This window comes from Carettochelys insculpta, chromosome 11 (genome assembly GCF_033958435.1).
Source record: "Carettochelys insculpta isolate YL-2023 chromosome 11, ASM3395843v1, whole genome shotgun sequence".
In the NCBI taxonomy this organism is placed as follows: domain Eukaryota; kingdom Metazoa; phylum Chordata; order Testudines; family Carettochelyidae; genus Carettochelys; species Carettochelys insculpta.
This window is the reverse complement of record NC_134147.1, coordinates 30,625,613-30,648,676: the sequence shown is the minus strand read 5'-3', so window position 1 is coordinate 30,648,676 and position 23,064 is coordinate 30,625,613. Positions and strand designations below refer to the sequence as shown.

The 23,064-nt window shown below is 45.3% G+C and overlaps 1 protein-coding gene and 1 long non-coding RNA gene across 13 annotated transcripts in view; one reads left to right on the top strand and one right to left on the bottom strand.

Moving 5' to 3' along the window:
* NR2C2 (nuclear receptor subfamily 2 group C member 2) overlaps positions 1-22,382 on the bottom strand; it is a 107,580-nt gene extending 85,198 nt beyond the window's left edge. Inside the window, exons 1-3 of one of the 11 annotated variants that reach the window (XM_075004994.1) lie at positions 21,520-22,379; positions 9,849-9,932; positions 8,438-9,349 (exon numbers count right to left, since the gene is read on the bottom strand). Coding sequence is in view for 5 of the 11 variants with exons in the window: in XM_075005001.1 (XP_074861102.1) it covers positions 9,849-9,908 (60 nt within the window). In the remaining 6 variants the exon portion in view is untranslated. Of the gene's footprint in view, positions 1-8,437; positions 9,350-9,848; positions 9,933-12,935; positions 13,023-17,176; positions 17,210-21,200; positions 21,478-21,519 lie in introns of those variants that run through there. The other 10 variants (XM_075004995.1, XM_075004999.1, XM_075005000.1 and 7 more) reach the window with 10 other exon arrangements.
* The window catches only part of LOC142018842 (uncharacterized), a 37,583-nt gene continuing 35,363 nt past the window's right edge, over positions 20,845-23,064 (top strand). The window contains exon 1 of one of the 2 annotated variants that reach the window (XR_012646947.1): positions 20,845-20,978. This is a non-coding gene — a long non-coding RNA (uncharacterized LOC142018842). Of the gene's footprint in view, positions 20,979-21,852; positions 21,984-23,064 lie in introns of those variants that run through there. The other variant, XR_012646948.1, reaches the window with a different exon arrangement.

The following is a 23,064-nucleotide window of genomic DNA, read 5'->3' as shown; positions in this document are numbered from 1 at the left end:
GGGGGCAAGAATCAGCGTAGCAACAGGGGTCTAATATAAAAACTATTTACAAAATAATATTAAACTGGGGGGAATATATGCAAAGGGGGAGGGGGGGGCCACGTCCTGGGCCCCACACCCCCTAACATCCAGCACTGGGGGTGGGCGGCTGCGACCCACGCCTCGGCCTCAGCCCTGGCCGGGGGCTGGGCGGACCGATAGATACAGCCAGCGGGTCCCCTCGGCGGAAGGGCCCTCGGTGGTGGGTGGCGGTGCGACGGCGGAGCGGGTGGAGCAGGCAGGGCGGGCGCAGCAGCGGCTGGTGCGGCATGGGGGGCCAGGTAGTTGGCGATAAGATCGAAGGTCCACATGAAGGCCCCCCATGCCTCCTGGCGCCAGGCCAGCGCCCACTCCTGCAGCTGGAGGCGGCGCTCCTCCACCCGCAGCCGCTGCTCAGTGACCTCCAGCTGCCAACGGTGGATGGCCAGCAGCTGGGGGTCTGTCGCCGTCAGGTGGTGGTGCTGGGTCCGCCATCTTCCCCGCCGTGGGGCTGGTTGGTCCTCCGCCGAGGGGCTGGCCTGGAGTGATGGCCCCGGTGGGCTGTCCGGGACCACTGACACCTCGCCGGCACTCTCCGGTCCTTCCAATGGTGCAGTTGCGGAACACAGGAGTGGGGGGAAGAAGAGTGGAGACAGCCGTTAGTGTGGGCCCCGAGCCATGGCCCTTGTCCCCCCACCCCTCTGCTGCAGGTTCCCCATCCCCGGGAGATGCTGCTGTGATGGGGTTCAGGGGTCCCCCTGCACTGCACCCCGTCCGCTGGCAGGAGTGACTCTCACTCAGCAGGTACAACAGGAGGTTTATTAGGCAACAAATGCCCAGTTTCTCACAGAAGTGACAGTACAGCAGTCAGAGACAGTCCTTCCAACCCGTCCTGGGGAGAAGACCCCAAGGGGTGCCCCTCTGGGGTGTAGCTTTCCCCCTCCTCAGGCTGGCTGCCTTCTAGCTCTCCCTTCCCCTAGCCTCTAACTGCCGCCCCGATTCAAACCCAGCTCAGCTCCTCCCTCCTCTTTGTTCAGGGCAGAGGTGTTACCTGCCAGTTGTAGCCCCAGGGTCATCCTTAGCCACTGGGAGCTATTCTGGTTGTTTCTCATATCTAGCCTGCGTCTTGCATTTGCACTCCCCCCACTCCATCACATGCTGCTGCTACTGCTGCTGCTGGGTGTCCCACCCCCTCCCCTCGGGGGACCCTACAGGTTCCGCTCCCCCCAGCCCCGGGGATGGGGCATGGCACTGTCGTGCTTGGGGGCAGGGGCTGATGCACTCTTCTGAGGGACATGCCACTGCTGTCCTTGGGGCCATGGTCATCTGGGCATGTGGAGGGCCCTGGTCATATCTATTACCCCCGCCCCTGAAACCCGGGGGTGTGCACCGGGGGGGTACATACCTGATGGTCCACTCCCACGGTCGGGGGACACCCGGTGGGCGGACGCCCGGCTGGAGCTCCTCGAGGGCAGCATGATCCTCAGGCCGGCGTCGCTGGAGGAGGACTCCCCCTCCTCCTCCTCCTCCTCTGGTGCCCCGGGGGTGGGTTCCTGGGGAGGCCCCCAGGGTGCGGGGCTTGCCTCCGGGGGGTACTCCACCGCTGGGGCCTGCTGGGGCTCGTCGGCCGATGTATCAAGCGTGGCCGGAAGGGAGGAGGTGTGCCGGGGGCCCAGTATGTCCCTGAGCTCCCTGTAAAAGGGGCAAGTGATGGGGGCGGCCCCAGATTGGCCGGCCACATCCCGGGCCCAGGCGTAACCCTGCCGCAGCTCCTTCACTTTACTCCACACATGATCCGGAGTGCGGGCAGGGTGACCCCGGGTGGCCAGGCCCTTGGCCAGCCGAGCGAACGCACCCGCATTCCGCCTCTTGCTCCCCATTACCTAGAGCACCTCCTCCTCACTCCAGAGCCCCAGCAGGTCCCGAAGCTCGACCTCTGTCCAGGACGGGCCCCACTGCCGCTTCCCCGCCTGGCTGCTGGGCTGGGAGCCCTGGCTCCTCTTGGGGGGGGGGGGTCCCCTGGGGGCGCTTGGGGGGCGGCCATTGCATCAGGTGTGGGTATCTGTGGCTGCAGAGGAGCGTGCAGGCTAGCCGCGTGGCAATGCTGCTGCCTGCACGCTCTCTCAGCTTCCTGCACAGGAAGGCAAGGGGCGGGGAGCTTTAAGGGACCGCTGCACGCAGCCACCATCGAGCTCAGGGGCTGGAGAGAGTGTCTCTCAACCCCTCAGCTGATGGCCGCCATGGAGGACCCTGCTATTTCAATTTTGCGGGACGCGCAACAACTACACGTTCCCTACTTTGACGTTGAACGTCGAAGTAGGGCGCTAGTCCCATCCCCTCATGGGGTTAGCGACTTCGACGTCTCGCCGCCTAACGTCGATGTTAACTTCGAAATAGTGCCCAACACGTGTAGCCATGACGGGCGCTATTTCGAAGTTGGTGCCGCTACTTCGAAGTAGGCGGCAGATGTAGACGTGGCCGCTGAGAGATTTTGGCTTATTTAGTTTGCAGAAAAGAAGACTGAGGAGCGATTTGATAGCAGCCTTCAACTTCCTGAAGGGGTGCTCTAAAAGGGATGGAGAGAAACTGTTCTCAGTGGTGACAGACAGCAGAACAAGGAACAGTGGTCTGAAATTACAGAAGGAGGAGATGTGTAGGCTGGGTATTAGGAAAAACTACTTCACCAGGAGGGTGGTGAAGCACTGGAATGCTTGCCTAGAGAGGTGGTGGAATCTCCATCCCTAGAGGTTTTTAAATCCCGGCTGGACGTAGTCATGTCTGGGATGATTTAGTTGGAGATGATCCTGCTTTAGGCAGGGGGCTGAACTAGATGACCTCCTGAGGTCCCTTCCAGCCCTAGAATTCTATGATTCTATAAACAGCACAATTAATCATAGATTCTGATTCTGTCAGAGACAGCATCACTGTTGATGCAGAAGGGTGTTGGAGAAAGTACCTGAAATACTGTGGATTGAGTAGGGGAAGTGTAGGTGCAGAAGAGAGGAAACCGTGGGACCAATGATATATGCAATTCCTCCATGGTGAGGAGATGTGTCAATACCAAGGATGAGTGCATAGTATGTTTCCTAGTTGACTGTGCCAGAAGGGATCTTGCTGTCAGTGCCAAAAGCACCACAGGGGCTTTCAAGCTCCTCAGTGCTGAGCCTTTTCCCAGTGCCATTGTGTGCTTTGCAGCTGATACCGGTGCCAAAGTATATGTCGGTGCCAATGGAGGCGACGTGTCAGGACACTTAAAGTTTGCTGCCAGGTGATGACTCAGAACTGCTGAGTGCGCGGAATTGGTCTTCTCTGGTGGTAACAAATGCCCACTTTTCGTCAGTGTTGTATCTCCTACTTTTGCAGTTTTGATGTGGTTAGGATAGCTGGTAAAGGTCCTGCTGGGGACACGAGTTTCTTTGGGGCTTGCCTAATTGGAAAAGAGTTAAATCTCTTCCAAGTGGACTGAGACCGTTCCTGAGAGTCTTGTTGTGAGGGAAGCAGTGGACGTGGTTTACCTAGACTTTACTAAAGATTTGATATGGTCTCAAGTGACCTTTTTATCAATAAGCTAGCAATGCAACCTAGATGGGGCTACTATATGGTGGGTGTATAACTGGGTGACTGACTATTCCTAGAGAATGGTTATTAATGGTTCAGAGTCATGTTGGAAAGGCATAGTAAGTGGGGTTCTGCGGGGGTCAGTCTTGGGATCAGTTCTGTTCAATATATTCATCAACTATTTAAATAATCGCATAAAGAGTACACTTATAAAGTTTGCAGATGATATCAAATTAGAAGGAGTTACACATGCTTTGGAGAATAAGGTCATAATTCAAAAAGATTTGGACAAAATGGAGAAATGGTTTGAAGTGAACACAATGAAGTTTAATAAGAACAAATGCAAAGTATTCCATTTAACAAGGAACAATCAGTTCCATATATAGAAAACAGAAAGTAACTGTCTAGGAAGGAGTATTTCAGAGAGAGATCTAGGGGTCACAGTGGACCACTATCTAAATAGGACTCAACAGTGTGACACAGTTCTTTTAAAAAAAAAAGCAATCATAATTCTGGGATGCATTAACAGAAATGTTATGAGCAGGACATGGGAAGTAATTCTTCTGCTCTCCTCTGAGCTGATTAAGTTTCAACTGAAGTACTGTGTCCACTTCTGAGCACCGCATTTTGAGAGAGATGTGGAGAAATTGGAGAGGGTCCAGAGAAGAGCAACAGAAACTATTAAAGGTCTAGAAAACATGACCTCTGGGAGAAAACTGAAAGAATGGGGCTTGTTTCATTTGGAAAAGAGAATACTGAGAGGAGACATGATAGAAGTTTTCAAGTACCTAAATGGGCGTTAAAAGGAAGATGGAGAAAAATTGTTCTCCTTGACCTTTGATGATAGGAGAAGTAGCAATGGGCTTAAATTGCAGCAAGGGAGGTTTAGGTTGGACATCAGGAAAAAGTTCCTAACTGTCAGGATGGTTAAGCACTGGAATAAATTGCCTAGGGAGGTTGTAGAATCTTTACCACTGGAGATATTTAAAAGGAGATTAGATAAAAATCTGTCAGGAATGATGCAGATCGGGGTGTCCATCACATGGCCCACAGGCCAGAATCTGGACTGTGGAGCCGTTTTATTTGGCCTGCAGAGCTAGCAGCAATGCCATTTTTAAAAGGTGGCTGAGTGGCTCTGAGCCGCATGTGGCTCTTTAAGGAACCATTCGTGGCTCACGCCACTACAGCCTGACTCCTCCTGCTTGCCATTCTGAAAGCATAGCACTCGATTTAATTTAACAGCCATTAAACCAACTAAGTCATATTGTTTCAGCATGGCAGGGTGCTGAAGAGATAGTTTTCTACGATCCGCCATGCTTTTTGTGTGGGGAGCCAGAGGACTGGGGGAGCCATGCAGCCACAGTGAAGGAGAAATGGCAAAAGAACAGTAAAGGGCGGTACCACATGGAAGTCCTGTGCAAGGTTAAGTGAATCCTGGGGTTGTGGGGAGGGTGGTTTGGGGTTGCAGAGGGTTAAACCTGGGGATGGCTTGGGACTGTGGGAGGGAGGAGAGTTAAGCCTGGGGGCAGCTTTGGGCTGTGAGAGGGGTTATGCCTGGGGGCTTGTGTACTTCTTTACCGTATGAAATATTAACTGAAAAATGTGCATGTGGAGAAAAGTAGATCCACCCATGTTATTGTGACTTGTCTGATGTTTTATGTTGCAGCTAAGCTGGCGGGGGGGAGCATTTTGGGGCTGAGTGGCGTTAAGCCTGGGGATGGGAGAACAGGTTTGGGGCTGTGAGCAGTTTAAGCCTGGGGGCAGGGAGTGCAGTGTGGGGCTGCAAGGAATGGCCCAAACCCTGAGGAAACGGGGGTGGGTTTGGGGCTATTTTGTGTTTGGCCCCTGGAACATGTACAAATTTGCCATTTGGCTCCTGATGAAAAAAGGTTGGACATCCCTGATCTAGATGGTGCTTGGTCCTGCCACGAGTTCAGGGGACTGGACTCAATAACCTCTAGAGGTACTTTCCAGTTCTAATATTTTCTGATTGTATCTTAGAGGGATACCTACATCAATGGAGCCAAGCACTGGGTCAGCAGCATGCAATGCAGCAAGGATTCTGGGATCAGAGGAAACTGTGGCAGTGTACATACCGACAAGATGCTGTGGACTGGTTATCATATCTCAGTTCCTGAGGGCTGTCAAAGTTACATCAGGGCTACCCGATCTCCTCCAGCACACCAGACTTAGATGGACAGAAAGGTGGCTTATAACTTTTTGCTCCCTATTCCTCGAACTGCAAGTTTTATGTGAACCTCATAGAGATTAAGAGATCATGATTAGGTTCCCAGCCTGGGAAAGGTAACTTTACAAAAATATAACATATCAAAAGAATTCTAGCTTCAGAATTTTATTTTGAAATGAAAAATGGCCAACAATGATGGGAAGTCCCACATAAAGGGCCTAACTCTCTTCTCCCTTTCATTCTGTGTAGTCACTTACTCCTTGGTAAAATGAGAGCAAGTGCTCTCAGGTAAGAATGATTGATTTTTGCCCTTACTTTGCATAGATATAATTAATGACACAAAGTACACTGAAATGGAGTATCAGGCCTGGTCTGTTGATCCAATACATAATTTCTTCAGTTACTTCATGTAACAGTCAGGCTATGACTACGCTGCAGTCTGCTTTCAGAATCAGAATGCAAATAAGCGAGACGAGAAATGCAAATGAAGCACAGATTTACATATCTCATATTTTGTTTCAGGAAGAAGGGTTCTTTTGAAAACAGGGTTTGTTCTCAAAGGAACCCTGTCTACATGGCTGTTTTTTCTTACAGAAGAGCTTTTTCCAGAATCAAAAACAGCTGTGTAGGTGGGATTCCTTCAAAAACAAACCGTTTCCTACAGAAGCCTTCTTCGTGAAACAAAACAGGAAGAAGGGTGCTTTTGAAAATCGGTTTGTTTTTGAAACAACCGTGTCTACATTGCTGTTTTTACTTCTGGAAAAGGTTCTTCCAGAAGCGAGACTGTGTGTGAATATGCAAATGAGGTGCAATATGTAATTCCACACTTCATTTGCATTTCCAATCTTGCTCATATGCATTCTGTTTCCAAAAGCGGGCTGCAGTTTAGCCGCAGCCTCAGTGTTTGAAAATTTTAGAGCAAGCACTTCATAAAGCAGCAGTATCCAGAAGACACAGAGCTCTTGCAGCTCCTATGCCTTCTTGTTCTTCAGTAGTCGACAAAATTAGGGAGGGACAGTAAAGGAAACTGGCTGGATTAGGATGGGGCAAAGTTAGGGTGGGACAAAGACTAAAGAAGTTTTTGGCTCTCAGGTTCATCTTCTGCTTCTCTTGCTTGAGCTTCCTGGCAAGCTGCCTGGGTGAGGGCAACTGATCTTTTCTTGGCATTCACATAGGCTCAGGCTCACCTATTCTCTTTGCCTAAGGATTTTACAACTTAGCAGGTAAGTAGGAAAGAGAGGAGCTAATGCTACTCCGGCCTCCCTCTACTGTGATGCAGAGCAGCTAGTGGACAATAGGAATAGGGGAAGGAACAAAAATCAACAGTTACTCATGGCGCCTTTACTGTCATCAGAGCTGGTTCTGAGGCTTTAGGGAAATAGTGCCTTCTACCTCCAGTTCTGAATGATAGGCCAGATTCAAACATTTTAGTTTAAAAACTGCAGGGTATAGTACAAAAACAACTTTCTTACAAATTTTCTTCCTAACAGAGTTGCATTCAAGGGCTGCAGTTAAAGGCACAAGTGGTCCCCGAGTTACAGATTGGACATCATTAGTATACTCAGAGTACCAGGTAAAACTTTGAGAAGAGTAGTGTACGTAGTTTACACATGAAGGGTAAAATATAAATGATACTTTACAAAAGTTTCTCAGAATGTGAAGCAACTGCTGAAACCTCCTTTCTCGGGCACAGCTGTTATCTGTACTGCAAGCTGATGAACTTTTAGTACAACCAACTAAATAATAGCTCAAGGTATAAATGATGATAAAGTGTCATCTCATCTCATCCAACTGGAAATAGAAACTTGGACAAATGAAATAAGCAATGAAAAGCAGTAAACTTTACTCAGGAAATGAAACCATTGCAGAAGCTGCTTTAGAAAATTATTTTTAAAACAAGAACTGAAGCAATTTTTTTCCACTTATTTTTAGTACACAAAATACAAACAGTATTGGGGTGTAGTCATTTATGGCCATGCTGAAGCATTAATTCAGTGAGACAATGAAACCTGACAAAAGTACTACATAGGAGAGAAAAATATAGCACTGCTGACTCTCTACTTATGGAACAAATGAACATTTGACGCTTGACATCTTGGTCCCCAGTATCCCATGTGCAACACAGGCAGCCATCAGTTTGAAGAATTACTGTGTATATAACTAAATACGCCAGTATTTGCATTAAATTATCTTTTCCACAACTGACGACTTAAAATTCATGTCTTGTGATTCAGTATATGATTAATGGCGATATTTCCCTTCTTCCAATTCAATTTTCCTTGATGAAATATCAGGCTTTCAACAAAAGCTCTCATTTGTTAAGTCCAATGCCAGATTTTTACACCACCCAAACCAATAAATCATTTCCCTTCTTGCCAAGATACTATAAATACAAATACACAGATTTAATATATTTCAAAAAGATTAGCCATTTATTAAACTGGAATAAAATATATCTGACTTAGAAGGGCACATAGCAGTAAGCCAACAGTTTATTACAAAGATCATTCAAAATTTAAAAGCAACATTGTCTCAAGAATCAAAAGAGGTTGTGACCATGGCGTTTTTCAATTAATATTTTTTCATGAACAAAAATTCATGGTGTTATGGAGCAGACAAGCCTATAATTGGAGGAACTGAATAGTGTAACAAGAGGAAGCCCTAGTTACCCACCGTCCAGGAAGAAATCACAGAGCTTCACATGCTTTTGGGAAGGACCGAGCTCTCCAGTGGCAAGATACAACCATCACACTATGTTACCACGGTGCATTTCCTGCACGAGGAATTACAAATGTCATATATTTTATGTGCCTTTGATGTTATTATATCAACACGGTTCATACCAAAATAGATAAGGGTTTGCCTGTGTTCCCACTACAAATTCTTCTTTCCCCCCGGCCTTTCATTAAAAAAAAAAAAAAAAAGTTCTTCTAGGACTATTTTGTAAAAGTTAATTCTGGGCTGAAACTTGCTTTCCAAACACCTGAAAGACCAAAATTTAAAAAAAAAAATCTGTTTGGTAATTTCTATGGTAAAATTTTAGTTTGCTTTTCAAAACAACCCTTAAAAAGTGATTCTATAGTACTTTACAGCTCTGAGTCTGGACTGTGGCTTAATCATTGTTGCTACAGAATTTAAAAACAAATTAATCTTTCTGTGTGAACATAAAAATGCATTTTCATAAGCTTTGTGAAAGTATTTTTTACCTATGCAAAGAATTTTTTGCCTATGAATTTAACTGAGATAGTCAGCTCTCACACTTGCTCACCAAATTTCAAGGTGTAAATTCATTGGGTCAAAGATCTATGAACTAAAGTCTCTAATGCAGCCTTGACTATGGAGATGTCACAGACAGTTGAGTACAGACGATTTACAAAATCCCCCTAATTACTTAATTATACACAGGCTTTAGTAATTCTCAAGGTTATTAAACTAAGCATAAACCCCACAAACCCTAGACAGTTAAGAACCTGATTTAAGTTTACAAACTAAAAGAAATACATAGGTTATCTTCTATTTCCATGATAAAGTGCATTTTCACTGTTGAGAAGCTGATTTAGACATTTTATGCTTCAACTGTCCAAGCTATGGGGAACATAAGCAAGGCAATTGATTAATGTTAACTTTAAACTACTTTTGTGCTTTTATACATGTATGCTTGGGACAAAAAACTAAACTATGACTCACAAGATTCTATTATATGTTCACAATATTCAGTATGTAGTTCAGGTGATACTTGAAACATAGGTTTAAGATTAAAATGGCGTATCAACTGAACAGTAGAAACCCTTAATTATTAAACTGTGTCACTCGAATTCATTGGTTTTCTCACATCTTTTATTTCAAATTACAAGTCACAGGTGAATTTCTTGTTTGACACCTCTCATACGGAATCCACTAGAATGAAGTAAGGTGACTGAAACAAAAATGGCTACATTTTGTTACATATTCACCTGAAAAATAATTGCTGTTCTCTAATTAACATGTTTCATTTCTGATCAGTTGTAAACAATGGAAAACACTGATATATTTTTCCTTTCAAAAATCAAGTGTGCCAGCTACTGTAATATCATCTGTCACTCACCTCAGCCACCTGCTGTGTCTCCACTATCTGCTGAGCCAGCACCTCCATATTGGTTGCCATGGTGAAGCAAGATCATTAGAGAACCTGTTTGGAAAGATGCCAGCAACTTCCATTAGGCAAAGAAGAAATTAGACTTCTTGTCGCTGATATTAAGTAAAATTAAATCTGTGGTGGAGCTTTATATAAATTTACACCACTGCCAAATACTTCTGACAAACAGGAAAGCAGTGAACATATTTACTTCAAATATGGAAGCACTGTTTTCAAGTCATGGATCTACTCAAATTATAAGCAAGATATTCTTTTGCTTTGTAAAACTTACTTACAAAAATATTTTACCACTTTGCCACTCAAGAACTGACAATTAAGAGATCTTCATTTTAAAAATTAAACAGGGCAAATTCGAACTTCAACATCTTGTCCGATTTGGGGAATTCACAGTTCTTAAAAAAAAGTTTTCTTTAATTCCTACTTAGTGAGGCAAGGAAAACATACTACATTAAAATGAACTCTACATCATGCTTTTCTGAGAAAGAATGTGGATACCAGAGGAAGTTATTCAAGCAAATTCTTATTGAACTCTTTTGCCAGACTGCCATCCTCACCAGCCTCTCTGTCACGTACATTTGAAAAACTAGACTCTCTCTATGCAACAGAACAGACACAAATCAGACATCAAGAATGATAACATACAAAAACCAGTTGGAGAACACTTTAGCTGCCCTGGACACATGGTTACAGACTTGAAAGTTGTCATTCTCAGGAAAAAAAACTGCAAAACCAGACTGCAGTGTGAAACTATTGAGCTAGATTTCGTATGTAAATTAGACACCATCAAAATAGGCTTTATTATGAACTTGGAACGGTTCTCTTATTACAATAAGTAATTTTCCACATTAGGTATTCTCACCTTCTTATTGACAGCCACCCTTATTACATTAGCTCTGATGTAACACCCCCTTCTCATGTCCTTATTGTTTCTTTTTCTCTCACTTCATGCATCTGATGAAGTGAGTTGCAGTTCATGAAAGCTTCTGACATAAAATGTTAAGTCTTCAAGATGACATTCAATTCCTGGTTATTATCGCCTGTGATCTTCTCACAATCCTGCATTGGCAGGGAAACGGCCTAGAATATTTTATGTATCTTCTCAACATTCAACTTGTATGTTATGCTTTACAACAATACTATGATACCATTATAACTAAAAGTAGAAAATGCTGTGAAGGAGTTTGTGATGAATTGAATTACAGGGCCCCCTTGGGGTTGTCATCCGATGTGCTTCTCGAGCCACTGATGCCTGCCTCCCTGCCCTCTAGGCTCTCCCGTCTGCCCTGTCCTGCTGTGCCAGAAGCTCTGGTCTCCTCCAGCCAAACCACAGAATTGGGGCTACTGTCCTTCTGCAGAGCAACAGAAACACTGAACCAGCTCAGCTCTGGCAGGAATCAGCTATAGGGCCAGTGACAGCACTCAGGGACACAGCCCCCTAAAGATGACCAAAACCCCATATTAAATACTTCCTACCCTGTATAAAAGTTTTACACAGAGAAAGCTTATAAGTTTGTCCTCTTAATCCATGAAAGAGATGCACAGTGGTTCCTCCCCGCAAAGTAATAATTTTAATCAAGCCCAGAGTAACTAATGTGTTTTTATTAAGAATGAAAAAGTAGAATTTAAGTGATTGCAAGTGAAATGTAAGTTACTAAGTCAAAATAAACAAAACATGCCAGCTAATTGTAATATATTAGGAAACCTGTTACATGTAAATTATTATCCTAAACAGCAGTTCTTCTCTCAGGCCAGATTTGATCTTTTTCTGACTTGAGAATTTGTATCATCTTATGGTGGGGATGCATATTCAAAAGCCAGCTGAAGACAAAATGCTGGCCATTCCTTAGACAGACTTTCCCCAGAGTGGGAACGCTTTGTTTAGCACCCACCAGCCCCAGGAAAAATACCAGATTCAAGATGGATTCCAGCATCAGGTGGCCAGGCCACACATCTTTGTAGGATCAACCACAGTTGGAGCTTACAGGAAAAACACAGCTATTCACAGGACAGTGACCTGAGACACTAAGTTCCTAGGGTATCTAATGGTTTTTACTAGAATACATGAACTAATAAAATATGTTTCCATTAACACTTCTGACTTCATATACAACAAAGATACATGCATAAAAATAGAATGTACACATTCAGATAATTACAGGCTCTTGAATAATAGGGAACATGACCTGTTTTGCATAAAGCGTCTTTAAGTTATGCATTTTCAAAGTGGGTTTTTTTTGACGTCAAAAAAAAGGAGCTGGTACTCAGATGGCTCCCCGTATTGGGGAGGCTAGGGTCCATACATCTGGGACCACCAACAGGGCTCCTGAGGACCCTCCTGTCGCCTGGCCAGAGTCCCTGTGGCTAAGGCTGCTGGCAGGTTTGCACAACTCAGCCAATTCCCAGCCACAAGGCTGGCGGGATCCCCCCTCTCCCAGCTAGGGATCCATGGTTAGGGCTGCTGAGGTCCCAGCACAAAAAAAGCACTCATTTTCATATTCAAAAGCCAATTTTCATAAAGCATGGGTGGGAGCCATGACAGAGTTAATTCCTATGAGTTCTGAATTTAATTGAAAGTTAATTCTCAGACAAACCCACAAATAAAAAACAAGATGTAAAACAAGAATTTAATGTCTTGAAGACAAGCATATCCAGAAACATTTTAAAACTACAGTTCTTAATATGGTTTTGTTTCTCTGTCTTTTGTGTTTTCTCTGAAAACATAAGTCTACTTTAAAATTATTATATAAAAAATTTGCATGATCAGTCCTAGAAAGTTCATTAGAAACCAAGGCCAATGATGGCCATTGACCTATGTTCTGGCAAAATGTGGTGCTTGATAGTGCTCAGATAAATAACTCCTTTCTCTTTCTGTCTGCAATTATTGTTAAGCCCCAGTTTCCTACTAAATACTTGCAAACTCTAACCTAAATAAATATTCAAAAAGGTCAAAATATTTACCGAGGCTGCATCTATACTAGCAAGTTCTCTTACAAAATCTGACCCTTTTTCAAAAGGACACATGGAACATCTACATACAAAATGCAGTCTTCTGACCCAAAACTGAAAGAAGGTGGCTTTTCTTCCAGAAGCCCTCTTCTACTGCCAGATCAGGAAGAGCGCCTTCTTTAGAAAAAAAAAAAAAAAAATCACGTGTAGACACTCCGTGGGCCCTTTTTTCTAAAGAGTAGGCCTCATGGTGCAGGATTTTTTTATCCTTGGCTCATTCTTTCGAAAGAGTGGGAACTGTGGGAAACAGATATTAAAAGGAGTGCGATAGGTTCCAATTTTCTAGTGATATTTTGTAGCGTATTTTCATAGACAATCACTATATACCTTAGTCAAGCATGAAATTGACTACTAGTAATTAAAATCCCTGGCTGAACATGGCAACTGTGAATGTGAAAACAAATGTTTCTGATTTTTCATCCTAAGTCATTTTTAGAGGTCATGACCTTAATTTCTGTGGACCCTCCTTGATTTTTAGGCCATTTTAGTTCCTCAAACTAGATGCCAGACTCTGTGTGTAACAGTGGTGACAAGTCAATTACTATCTCAACAGAAGATATCACTAGAGCTTACTATAACTACACAGCAGTATTTCCATTATGAATTATAAATTGTTGCATCAGTTTATTGTAGTATTATGATGAGTTAGGTTGTTAAATAATGTGATGAATTACATATCACTAGTTTACTAATATGACAGCCATGCAATAGTATGATATAGATGACGTGATTGGGATAGGAATTTAAATAACTTTCTGAAGAAATGAGAAACAGACTCCTTAAACATACCAACTAATAACCGGTTTTATTTTAATATTGTATTTACTGTGCATGCCAAAGTTTAGTAACCAAAAAATACATGTTGCTTACATGAGGGCTTTGGGCACTGCTGATACTGTGAAATAGATGGCAGTTATTTGCAACAGTTGCAGCTGAATATTATGCAGCAGTAAGTTTAGAAAAGACCTATGTTCAGCACCATTTTGGCTAGCCATTGTTTAACCCTGGTGAGCAGGGTCTAACAATGGTTAGCTGAAAGTTTGTCCTTTTCAACACAATCCAAATGAAACCATGGTGTCATTAAACTATAAAGGAGCTTTATTAATGACTTCAATGGGAACATAATTTCACAGTTCATCTTCAAAAGGTCTCCTATCTATCAGTGACTTGCATGAGTATAGTCATTTATTTCAGTAACTCGAGCTATATCTGTGCATTTCCTGTTAAGCATTAAATGCAACAGTGTGGCTGAAATCCTGCTTCTCAAGAATTAACTCTACATTTTAGGATTTGAGATTCACCTTCTGCTGTTCAGGTGGATTGCAAATTCACTCCTGTGTTGATTATTATTATTATTTAACATTTATACTGCAACAGGGCCAAAAAGCCTCCACCAGGTTGGGCCCCAATATGATAGGTATTGCATGAAAATATGAAACACCTTTGTGTAATCTCATAGCTGCTCTTCAAATATTCCATTTGTGCAGACAGAATCATCACTGTTAAATAGCTCTCCATTCTGCTATTCTGGAAAGCCACATAGGTGAATATCCTGCTCCACACTATTAGCAAACAACTACTCTTTAGGAACATTTACCAGGCAAAGGCAGTCAAAAAACCTAGCAAAATGTTAGGCACAATTAGGACAGGAATAGAAAATAAGACATTAAATATCATAATGCCACTAAATCCATTGTGCACCCACATTGTGAACACTGCATACAGTTCTGTTCATCCCATCTCAAAAAAAATACATTAAAATTTACTTATTCCTTATTCACACTTTTAATACCCTTTGTTACTTTACAGACCTCTCTTATATCCTCCCTTAGTCATCTCTTTTCCAGGATGAACATTCTCAGTTTTTTTAGTGTGTCGTTACATGGAAACTGCTCTATATCTCCTAATCTTTTTTGTTGCCTTTTTAATATACAGTAAACCCTCGATTTAATGGACTAATATGGGAAAGGGCTGTCCATTAATGCTGAAAGTCTGTTATATCTGAATGGTTATGTTGTATGACAATGCACTAACCTTCCCAGCCTGTCACTCACTCCTGTCCTCTGCCCCACCCACTTCCCTTCTCCCCTCCTATGCCTTTCTTCCCCTCACACCTCCATCTCCCTCTCCCAATTACCAGGGGAGGAGCTGAATGCCAGCCTAACTCCTTCCAACTCATGCAGCTCTCAGCACTGCGGCACCTCCAGATCTCAGCTCCAAGCTGCCCCCACGAAGGTAGAGTGTAGCCACCCCCAGCCTGCCAGCAGGCAGTAACCTCCAATAATATCATTGTTGCTCAGCACCATTGCAGATGATGATATGCTCCATGCACAAGGGAATGGGGGAGGAGGGCTCCTGAGCCTCACTACCCCCAGCTGCTGTGATGACCCATCCAATCCTGGTGGCCCCAGCCACTCTGGCAGCTCCTCCAATGCTGGCAGCGGCTCTGTTGAGTCTCTAGCATTTATTTCAAAGTCCATTATATTGGCGTCTGTTAAATCAAGGATTCTGTACCTTTTTGAGAGAAGGTGACCTGAACTGCTTACACTACTCAAGATTCAAATGTATCTTACCAGTGGTGTTATGATATTGTCTGAGCATCTATCCCTTTCCTAACAACTTTATCTTTTTTGTCTGATGCTTCCTATTGAGATATTTTCAAAGATGTAGAATGACTCCAAGATCTCTTTCTGCAATGTTATCTACTAATTTAGGCTCCCTCACTTTGTATGTAGAATTAGGATTATATGTTCCATTGTGCATTACTTTGTATTTATCAACACAGAATTTAATCTGTCATTTTCTTGTCCAGTCATGTAGTTTTGTGAGACCTCTTTGTAACTCTTCACATTCAGCTTTAGACTCAATTATTTTGAGTAATTTTGTATCATCTGTAAATGTTGCCACCTCACTGCTCACTCATATATCAAGACTATAGTAATATGTTGAACAACACTGATCCCACAATGGCTTCTTGGGGGACCTTCTATTTACATCTCTCTCTATAGTAAAAACCATTTTTTCCCATTTTGTAACTTATTATGGATCCATAAGAGGGCCCTCCACCTTATCCCATAACTGCCTGTTTTGTTTTAGTCTTTTGTGAAGGATCTTGTTAAAGGCTTCCTGAAAGTCCCCCACTCTACACCAGGTCCTGTCCTCACTCCATCTCTTCTCTACACCCTGTCCCTTTCTACGCCAGCTATGCCCTACCTTCCTTTAAGCCCCTGCTCCACCTCCTTCCTTGAGCACTCTCTGTACCCATTCATCCCCAGCCCTCCTGAATATGACGAACCACCTGTCTGTGGTGTGCTGGAAGCACTGGGAGTTGAGTGGGTGGGGTGGGGAGGAACTGTTCAGCAGGGCAATCAGAGCACGAGAAACGGGGAAAAGGGGAGCTTGACACTAGTAGGTGCTCCGCACCCACTAATTTTACCCTATGGATACTACAGCCCCTGGAGCATCCACTGACTTGGCACCTAAGTCCACAAGATCACCCTCTGTCCACATATCTATGGACCTCCTCAAATAATTCTACTAGACTGGTGATACACGATTTCCCTTTACAAAAACTATGTTGGCTCTTCCAGTACATTGTGTTTGTGTGTCTGATCATTCCATTCTTTATTACAATTACAACCAATTTGCCTGAGAGTGAAAGTAGGCTTACTGGCTTGTAATGACCACTTCTCGAGCCTTTTTTAAAAATTGGGCTCTGTTCCCAGTTTCAGCCCAAGGAGAGGAATTTTGGGGAAGGGATGTCATTTCCAAGGCTCATGGCAGAGGTAGGCTCCACAGCAAGGAACGTCAGAAAGGTATGTTATGAGACATAGCAAGCCTTTCCTAAGAACAGGGAGTAAATAGAGAAAGAATGTGAATCCCCTTCTGAAAAAGGGACTAGGAAACAGGCAAGACCTTTGAGTCTTCACCTCTCTGCCATGCAGCCCTGCACAAGTCCCCACGCAGCCCCACAACTTTGCATCCCCCTCCCAGGCGCTCTTTGATTTCCATTCCCCTGTCCCTGCACCTGGGACAGCCCCCGGGCCCCCAGCTCTGCTCCCCAGGACGCACTACCAGGAGGACTTTTCTGAGCTTCGCAGTTGTATATATAGTTGGTGCATCTTGCATTGGGTTCTCCCCTCAGAGTACTCATGGTTTGATAGTTTATAGCAGTGATAATCTCGTGCATCATGTCCCCTAAAATGAAGAAAGTGCTAAAAAAAACCAAGTAATGAGCTAGAAAAGCCAAAAAAGAGACAGAAAAGCCATACCTCTAAGTGTAATATTGGATGTGATAAACGTACCGATGAAGGATAGCATAACAAAGATGTGATGCGGGCGCTCCATTTATCTTCATCTACTGTGCGTACTACCTACATGCAAAACGAAAAAATATTGAAAGCTGCTGAGACCGCTGTTGGTGGTGCAAGTTTAACAATGTCTTTGAGCAGGCACTCCATTATTCAGAAACTTGAGACACTTTTGTTGCAATGGATAGAGAATTCAGTGAAACGCCACATGACTCTTAGCTTTTTTCTCATAAGAGAAAAGGCACTATAATTGTTTGAGTGATTGAAGGCACAGGCAATTGAAGAGGGTGATGAGACGACCAAGGATTTGAACTTTAAAGGCAGTAATAGATGGTTCAACCATTTCAGGAAGAGGGGACTCTTGCATAGCCTCAAGGTTACAGGTGACGCAGCATCCGCCGATTTTTCAGCAGGCAGTGCTTTTCCTGAAAAGCTGAAGAAAATTATCCAAAAAGGCGGCTACGCTAACAAGCAAATTTTCAATATGGACGAGACCGGCTAGTTTTGGAAGCGAATGATGTCTCATACCTACATCTCCAAAGATTAAAAGCAAGCCAAAGGACATAAAGCCTCTAAAGACAGGTTAACATTGTTGCTTGGTGGCAACGCTGAGGGCAATGTAAAGGTCAAACCTCTGCTCGTATACCATTTGGAAAATCCACAGGCTTTGAAAGGTATTGATAAGATAAGCTTTCCAGTGATTTGGCGTTCAAATAGAAGTGCAAGGGTGACCCAACAAGTGTTTCTAGACTAAGTGCAGAATTACTTTTGTCCTTTCGTCGAAAAATATTGCAAAGACAATAACCTAGACAACAAAGCACTTTTAATCGTTGACAATGCTCCAGGCCATCCAGCAACAATTCTTGATTACGGTAGCAGTGTTCAGGTTGTATTTTTGCCTCCAAACACAACATCTTTGATACAGCCGATGCACCAAGGTGTCATTGCTACATTTAAGGTTTCCTATATGCAGCTTGTGATGAAGTATCTCGTTGATGGTTTGCACAAGAGTGACACAGTGATGGTCAGGGAATAATGGAAAAATTACAACATAAAAATGGCCATTGAAAACATAGCAACTGCTTGGGATAAAGTTACAGTGAACACTATGAATGCTGTTTGGAAAAAAATTCTTCCTGAGGCTGTGCATGGCTTTCAAGGTTTTCAATCCGTGAACAAGACAATCTGGGATAACACTGTACAGCTGGCAGCAAAAGCAGGTTTTGACGAGGTTGACACTGAAGATGTGCAAGAGGTGTTGGAATCTCACTCTGAAGACCTCACAGATGACAAGCTAATTCAATGAGAAGAAGAGTGTTTGAAGGAGGAGGCTGAACATTTGAAAGAAGGGCAATTCGACAAAGAGGAAGAACCAGTAAAAGAATTTGGCATGAAACAGTTACGCCATTTGTTCTCCATTATCGATAGTACTTGTGCTTGGTTGGATGAAAACTATAGCAATTTTGAAAGAGCTCTGAAAGCTAAAATTCTCTTGAGAGAATCAACTGAATATAACAAACAACTGTATGATAGAAAGGTGTGAGAAGGCAAGCAGACAAGTATTTTATCGTTTTTTCTTCCAGCCATCCCTGCTGCTGCTGTTGGTACTTCTGCCACTTCTGAGCCTCAACCTTCAGCCTCTGGTACCTCTCATCCTCCCATTGCAATGGAAGATGAAGAAGACGACAACATTGACGATCCAGAAATTACAGAGTGTGAAGAACGCAGCCACTCTTCATCCTCCTCACCTTTGCCTTCATTTTCCACTCCATTCACACCAATGCCACCATCACCAACCAACGAACAACAGTGACTCTCCTCGCAGTGTCCCTCACCTCATCTTATTGCCTTTCCACGCGATGTCAACTTGTTCGCTGAGTGTGATATCATTTGCATTGATTTCTTGTGTCTTTACTGTTCTGTTCTTTTTTGCATGAAAGGCTGAATTACATAAACATTGAGTATCATATGTATGTTTTGTTTGTGAGTGTACTCTTAAGTGTATGGTGCATAATAGCTATGAAAGAGCTTAACGAGAGCAGGTAAACAGCCATATTATAGAATAATTAATGAAGGGAAAATGCCTTGTTAGGTTGTGTTATGATAACTAATGTTAACTATTGAAGTAATTGTGTTTATTTGAATGGGATTTGTGTTATTTTAGTGCAAATGGGTGTAAATTTTGGGGCTCAGCAACGCATAAATTTTTTTCCCATTGAAATTAATGGTAATTATGTTTTCGACTTACAAGAATTCACCCTAAGAGGAGTTTTTCAGGAACGAATTACCCTCGTAAGGCGGAGGAAGACTGTACCAGGCTTAGCAGGATCTGTCCCTCCATGGTAGGGATGAGGAACCTACAACTTGCATCTAGCCCATAGATTGTCTTGATCCAGCCCACAAGGTGAGCCAACACTGGCACTGCAACTAATGAGAGATGCCATGGCTGGAGGACTGGCACTAGTTCCCTGTTGGGGGAAGGGAGTTGCAAGTTTTGGGGGGCAAATCAACACAAACCAGGGCTGTATCTTGCTTGTGGGCTCTGCACAGACATCCTCACGTTGCTCCTATTGGCCAGAACTGGGGGGAGGGTAGAGGCGTAGTGACTTCAGGGAGTGCTTACCTGCAGCATGCAGACCAGCCCAGAGCCACCTGTACCATCTCCAGCCCCACCCTCAGCAAATTTCAACAGGTACACACTCCCTCCCACCCAGATCCTGCATCCACACTGTTTCTATATCCTCCTCCTTGCCCAGACTCCCACCCCTCCTACCAGACCCTATCTTCCCAACTTCTGCACCCTTCCGCCTCCCAGACCCCATCCTACTCCTGTATCTTACCTCCCCCCCAGACCTCCCACTTTCACCCTAGCTCCCTCTTGTACCCTATTTCCCACCCAGCCCCTCACCTCTACCCTGCACCATACCCCCACACTGCCCTCACCCCCAGCTTGCTCCTTCACACTATCTCCTACCCATGCCCACCACCTGCACTCTACCATCTGCCCAGACCTTGCACCCACAACCTCAGACTGACCCCTTGCAGTCTTCTCACTCCGGCATTTTTGTTCCTGCCCCAGAACCTTGCACACCAGGGCTGGGTCTTGAGGGGAGTGAGGTGTCTTTTTCCCACCCTCCTTCTCAGTTGGGGACCAGATGAAGGAGGGTTTTTTTTTTGGGGGGGGTGTCTTTTAATTTTAACGTCTTCGTTGTGAGTGGCCCCAACTGGCTTTTTTTTTTTGGGTGGTTCACTCTTCCCCAAATCAAAAGAGACTCTCCACACCTGTTCTATGGCCACCACACGTCCCAGGACCACTTTGCCGCAATCTAGCCAACTGCGGTCCAGCATCCCATTGCAGAACCAGCCCCACGCGCTGCCTAGCCCCAAGAACACCACAACTCCCATTCCCGCCTAACGCACACCCACTTTTCTAAACCGAACAGAGCGACTCTTTCCTCAACGTGCAACCAAGCAATGCTCACTTTTTCCCGCCTCCCGTTCTAACCAATCGGCTCATTTTAAAAGACAAACTGCCCGCCCCCAAGAAGCCGATTGGCTAACGAGGGTGCCAATTAGACCGCGTAGCCCGCCTTCCGTCTAAGAGGAAAAACATTCGAGGGACATCGCGAAAAAACACAAGATGGCGGTGCTGGCTGACGGCCAAGTGCCAGGCGGAGCCGACGCCATTAAGCCCCCCCTTCTCCGCCGGTGTGCGCTTTGCCGAGCTCTGAAGGGCTCGGCCATGGCTATGAGGGAGAGGCCGGTAAGATGGCGGCGGTCCCGGCCCCGTATGCAAAGTACCCACCGCCCCCTCCCCTTCGCCCTCCCGGTGGCAAAGGTAAAAGGGTCGGGTTCAAGCCGCCGCCTCCGCCCGCACAGACTCCATCTTCCCTGTGTGTGGCCACGCTTCCTCTGCGCCGTTGCCAGGCCCCTTCTCCCGCAGCCCACCAGGACAGCAAGATACTCGCCCGGAGGCAGGACTCACTCGGAACCTAGGAGGGCCGGATCCCGCTATGCGGCTCCGAAGCGGCCTCTGACTCCATCGGCCCAGCTTTTACCAGAGACCCTTTCACGGAGCCGCCTGTGAGCCCCGCTAGACGTAGGCACAGCCGGCTATGTGCTACTACCGCCACCCGAAACCTAAACTAGGTGACCCGCTGGGCCCGGCCTGGCCCTAGCCGCTTAACCAGCTCCTCCCTCCCCCGCCTCACCCCTCGGGAGCGTCCTGGCCCGGCTCCATCCCAATGCTCGGTCCCGTTACGAGCAGCCAGCGCGGGGTATTTTATTTAGAAAATGCAATTTACCTCAGACTTTGGCGCCAAACATGCCCCGACGGTGACCCGGGTCCGACCGGGCCTGTTGGGTGGCGGTGCCGGGCAGCGGCCCGGAGCGGGAAAGGGGGGCGCGGTGGGGGGGGGCCCAGGTTAGTATTATTTGTTATGGGGGTTGTTTTGGTTTTGGGCCGTGCCCCTGTGAAAGGTCAGAGTTCGTGACCCCGCCTGCCGCTGCTGCCGCCTGGGAGCGTTTCCCTGCTTCCTCTTCCCAGCCCCACGCCGGCCACGGCCCCTTCCTCCATCCTCGCGGGGCGGGGCCGGGGGACGGCAGCGGCGGGGAGGGGCTACCTGAGCGCCTGGATGGAACGCTCCTACACCACCGTTCCAGCCGGCCCCGGGGGCAGAGAAGGCTCTTCCTCCGGTCCCCCCTTCGGCCCCGGCCTTGGTGGAAAGATGCTTTCACCGCACATGTGGAGCTCAGCCTGTTGGAAAATGTGCGTTCCCTATTTGTTGTTTAGTGGAGGGGAGGGGCATGAGCAGACGAATTCAACCACTCCCCCCGCGTTACTGTTGTGGGAGGGAGAACGCCTGAGGAAACAGTCTAGACATGATCATCCTCCCCCAACCTTTCTCACCTTGCTGTGAGGAGAAAATCTTTATCTCAGGCAGGTGCTGTGACCAGTCGTGTTTCACCTCCCCACTCATAAGATTTGTGTGTACCCTTCTACTTTGAGATAATTAGTTGGCTGTTAAAGCTAGTTACATGTTTGTAAAGGTCATGCTGGATGTTCCCCAAAGTTTTACACTATGGCATTTACCCAGCAATCAAAGATGTGACTGCAGCATGGGTAGATGTACTCAAGATAGCTTTAAGAAATTAGGTCAGTATAACTTTGTCACCCAGAAGTGTGAAAAAACAACACACCTGAGCTGACAGTTAAATTTACATGTCCCTCCCCCCACCCATGTATACAGTGCTCCTTGGATGGGAGAAGTCTGCAATAGTCTTAACTATTAACCCTGACGTAAATTCAGATAGCTCAGTTGGTCTGCATCTGATGAAGCCGGTTTTTGCCCTTTGAAGCTTATGCTCCAAAATATCTATTAGTCTATAAGGTGCCACAGGACTTCTTGTTGTTTTTGAAGTAGTACAGTATTTTATACATAGACCAGCCCTAAAAACAGCATCAATTGCGTTGAAACTACAGCGACTCTGTCTTCAGTACAGATCGTATTAGTCTGTAAGGGATGCTAGGTACTGAGTGTTAAGGCTGCTATGACTTCACTGCTCTTGGTACTCCTGCTTACAACATTAAAGTTAGTTGGCGTGTGTCTAATGAAAGTGCGTTAACTGTGTAGACCTATGCTGTGTCTTCAGTAAAATGATGTGCCTTTTACAATGAGGCTATGTATACACTAGAGAGTTCTGTTGACAAAAGCTCAAAGAGCATCTACACATAAAATGTGACTGTTGATAAAACTTGGCACTTCTGCCCACTGCGTTTTGCCTATCCATGAAGAGGAGGGATAGCTCAGTGGTTTGAGCCTTGGGTTGTGAGTTCAATCCTTGAGGAT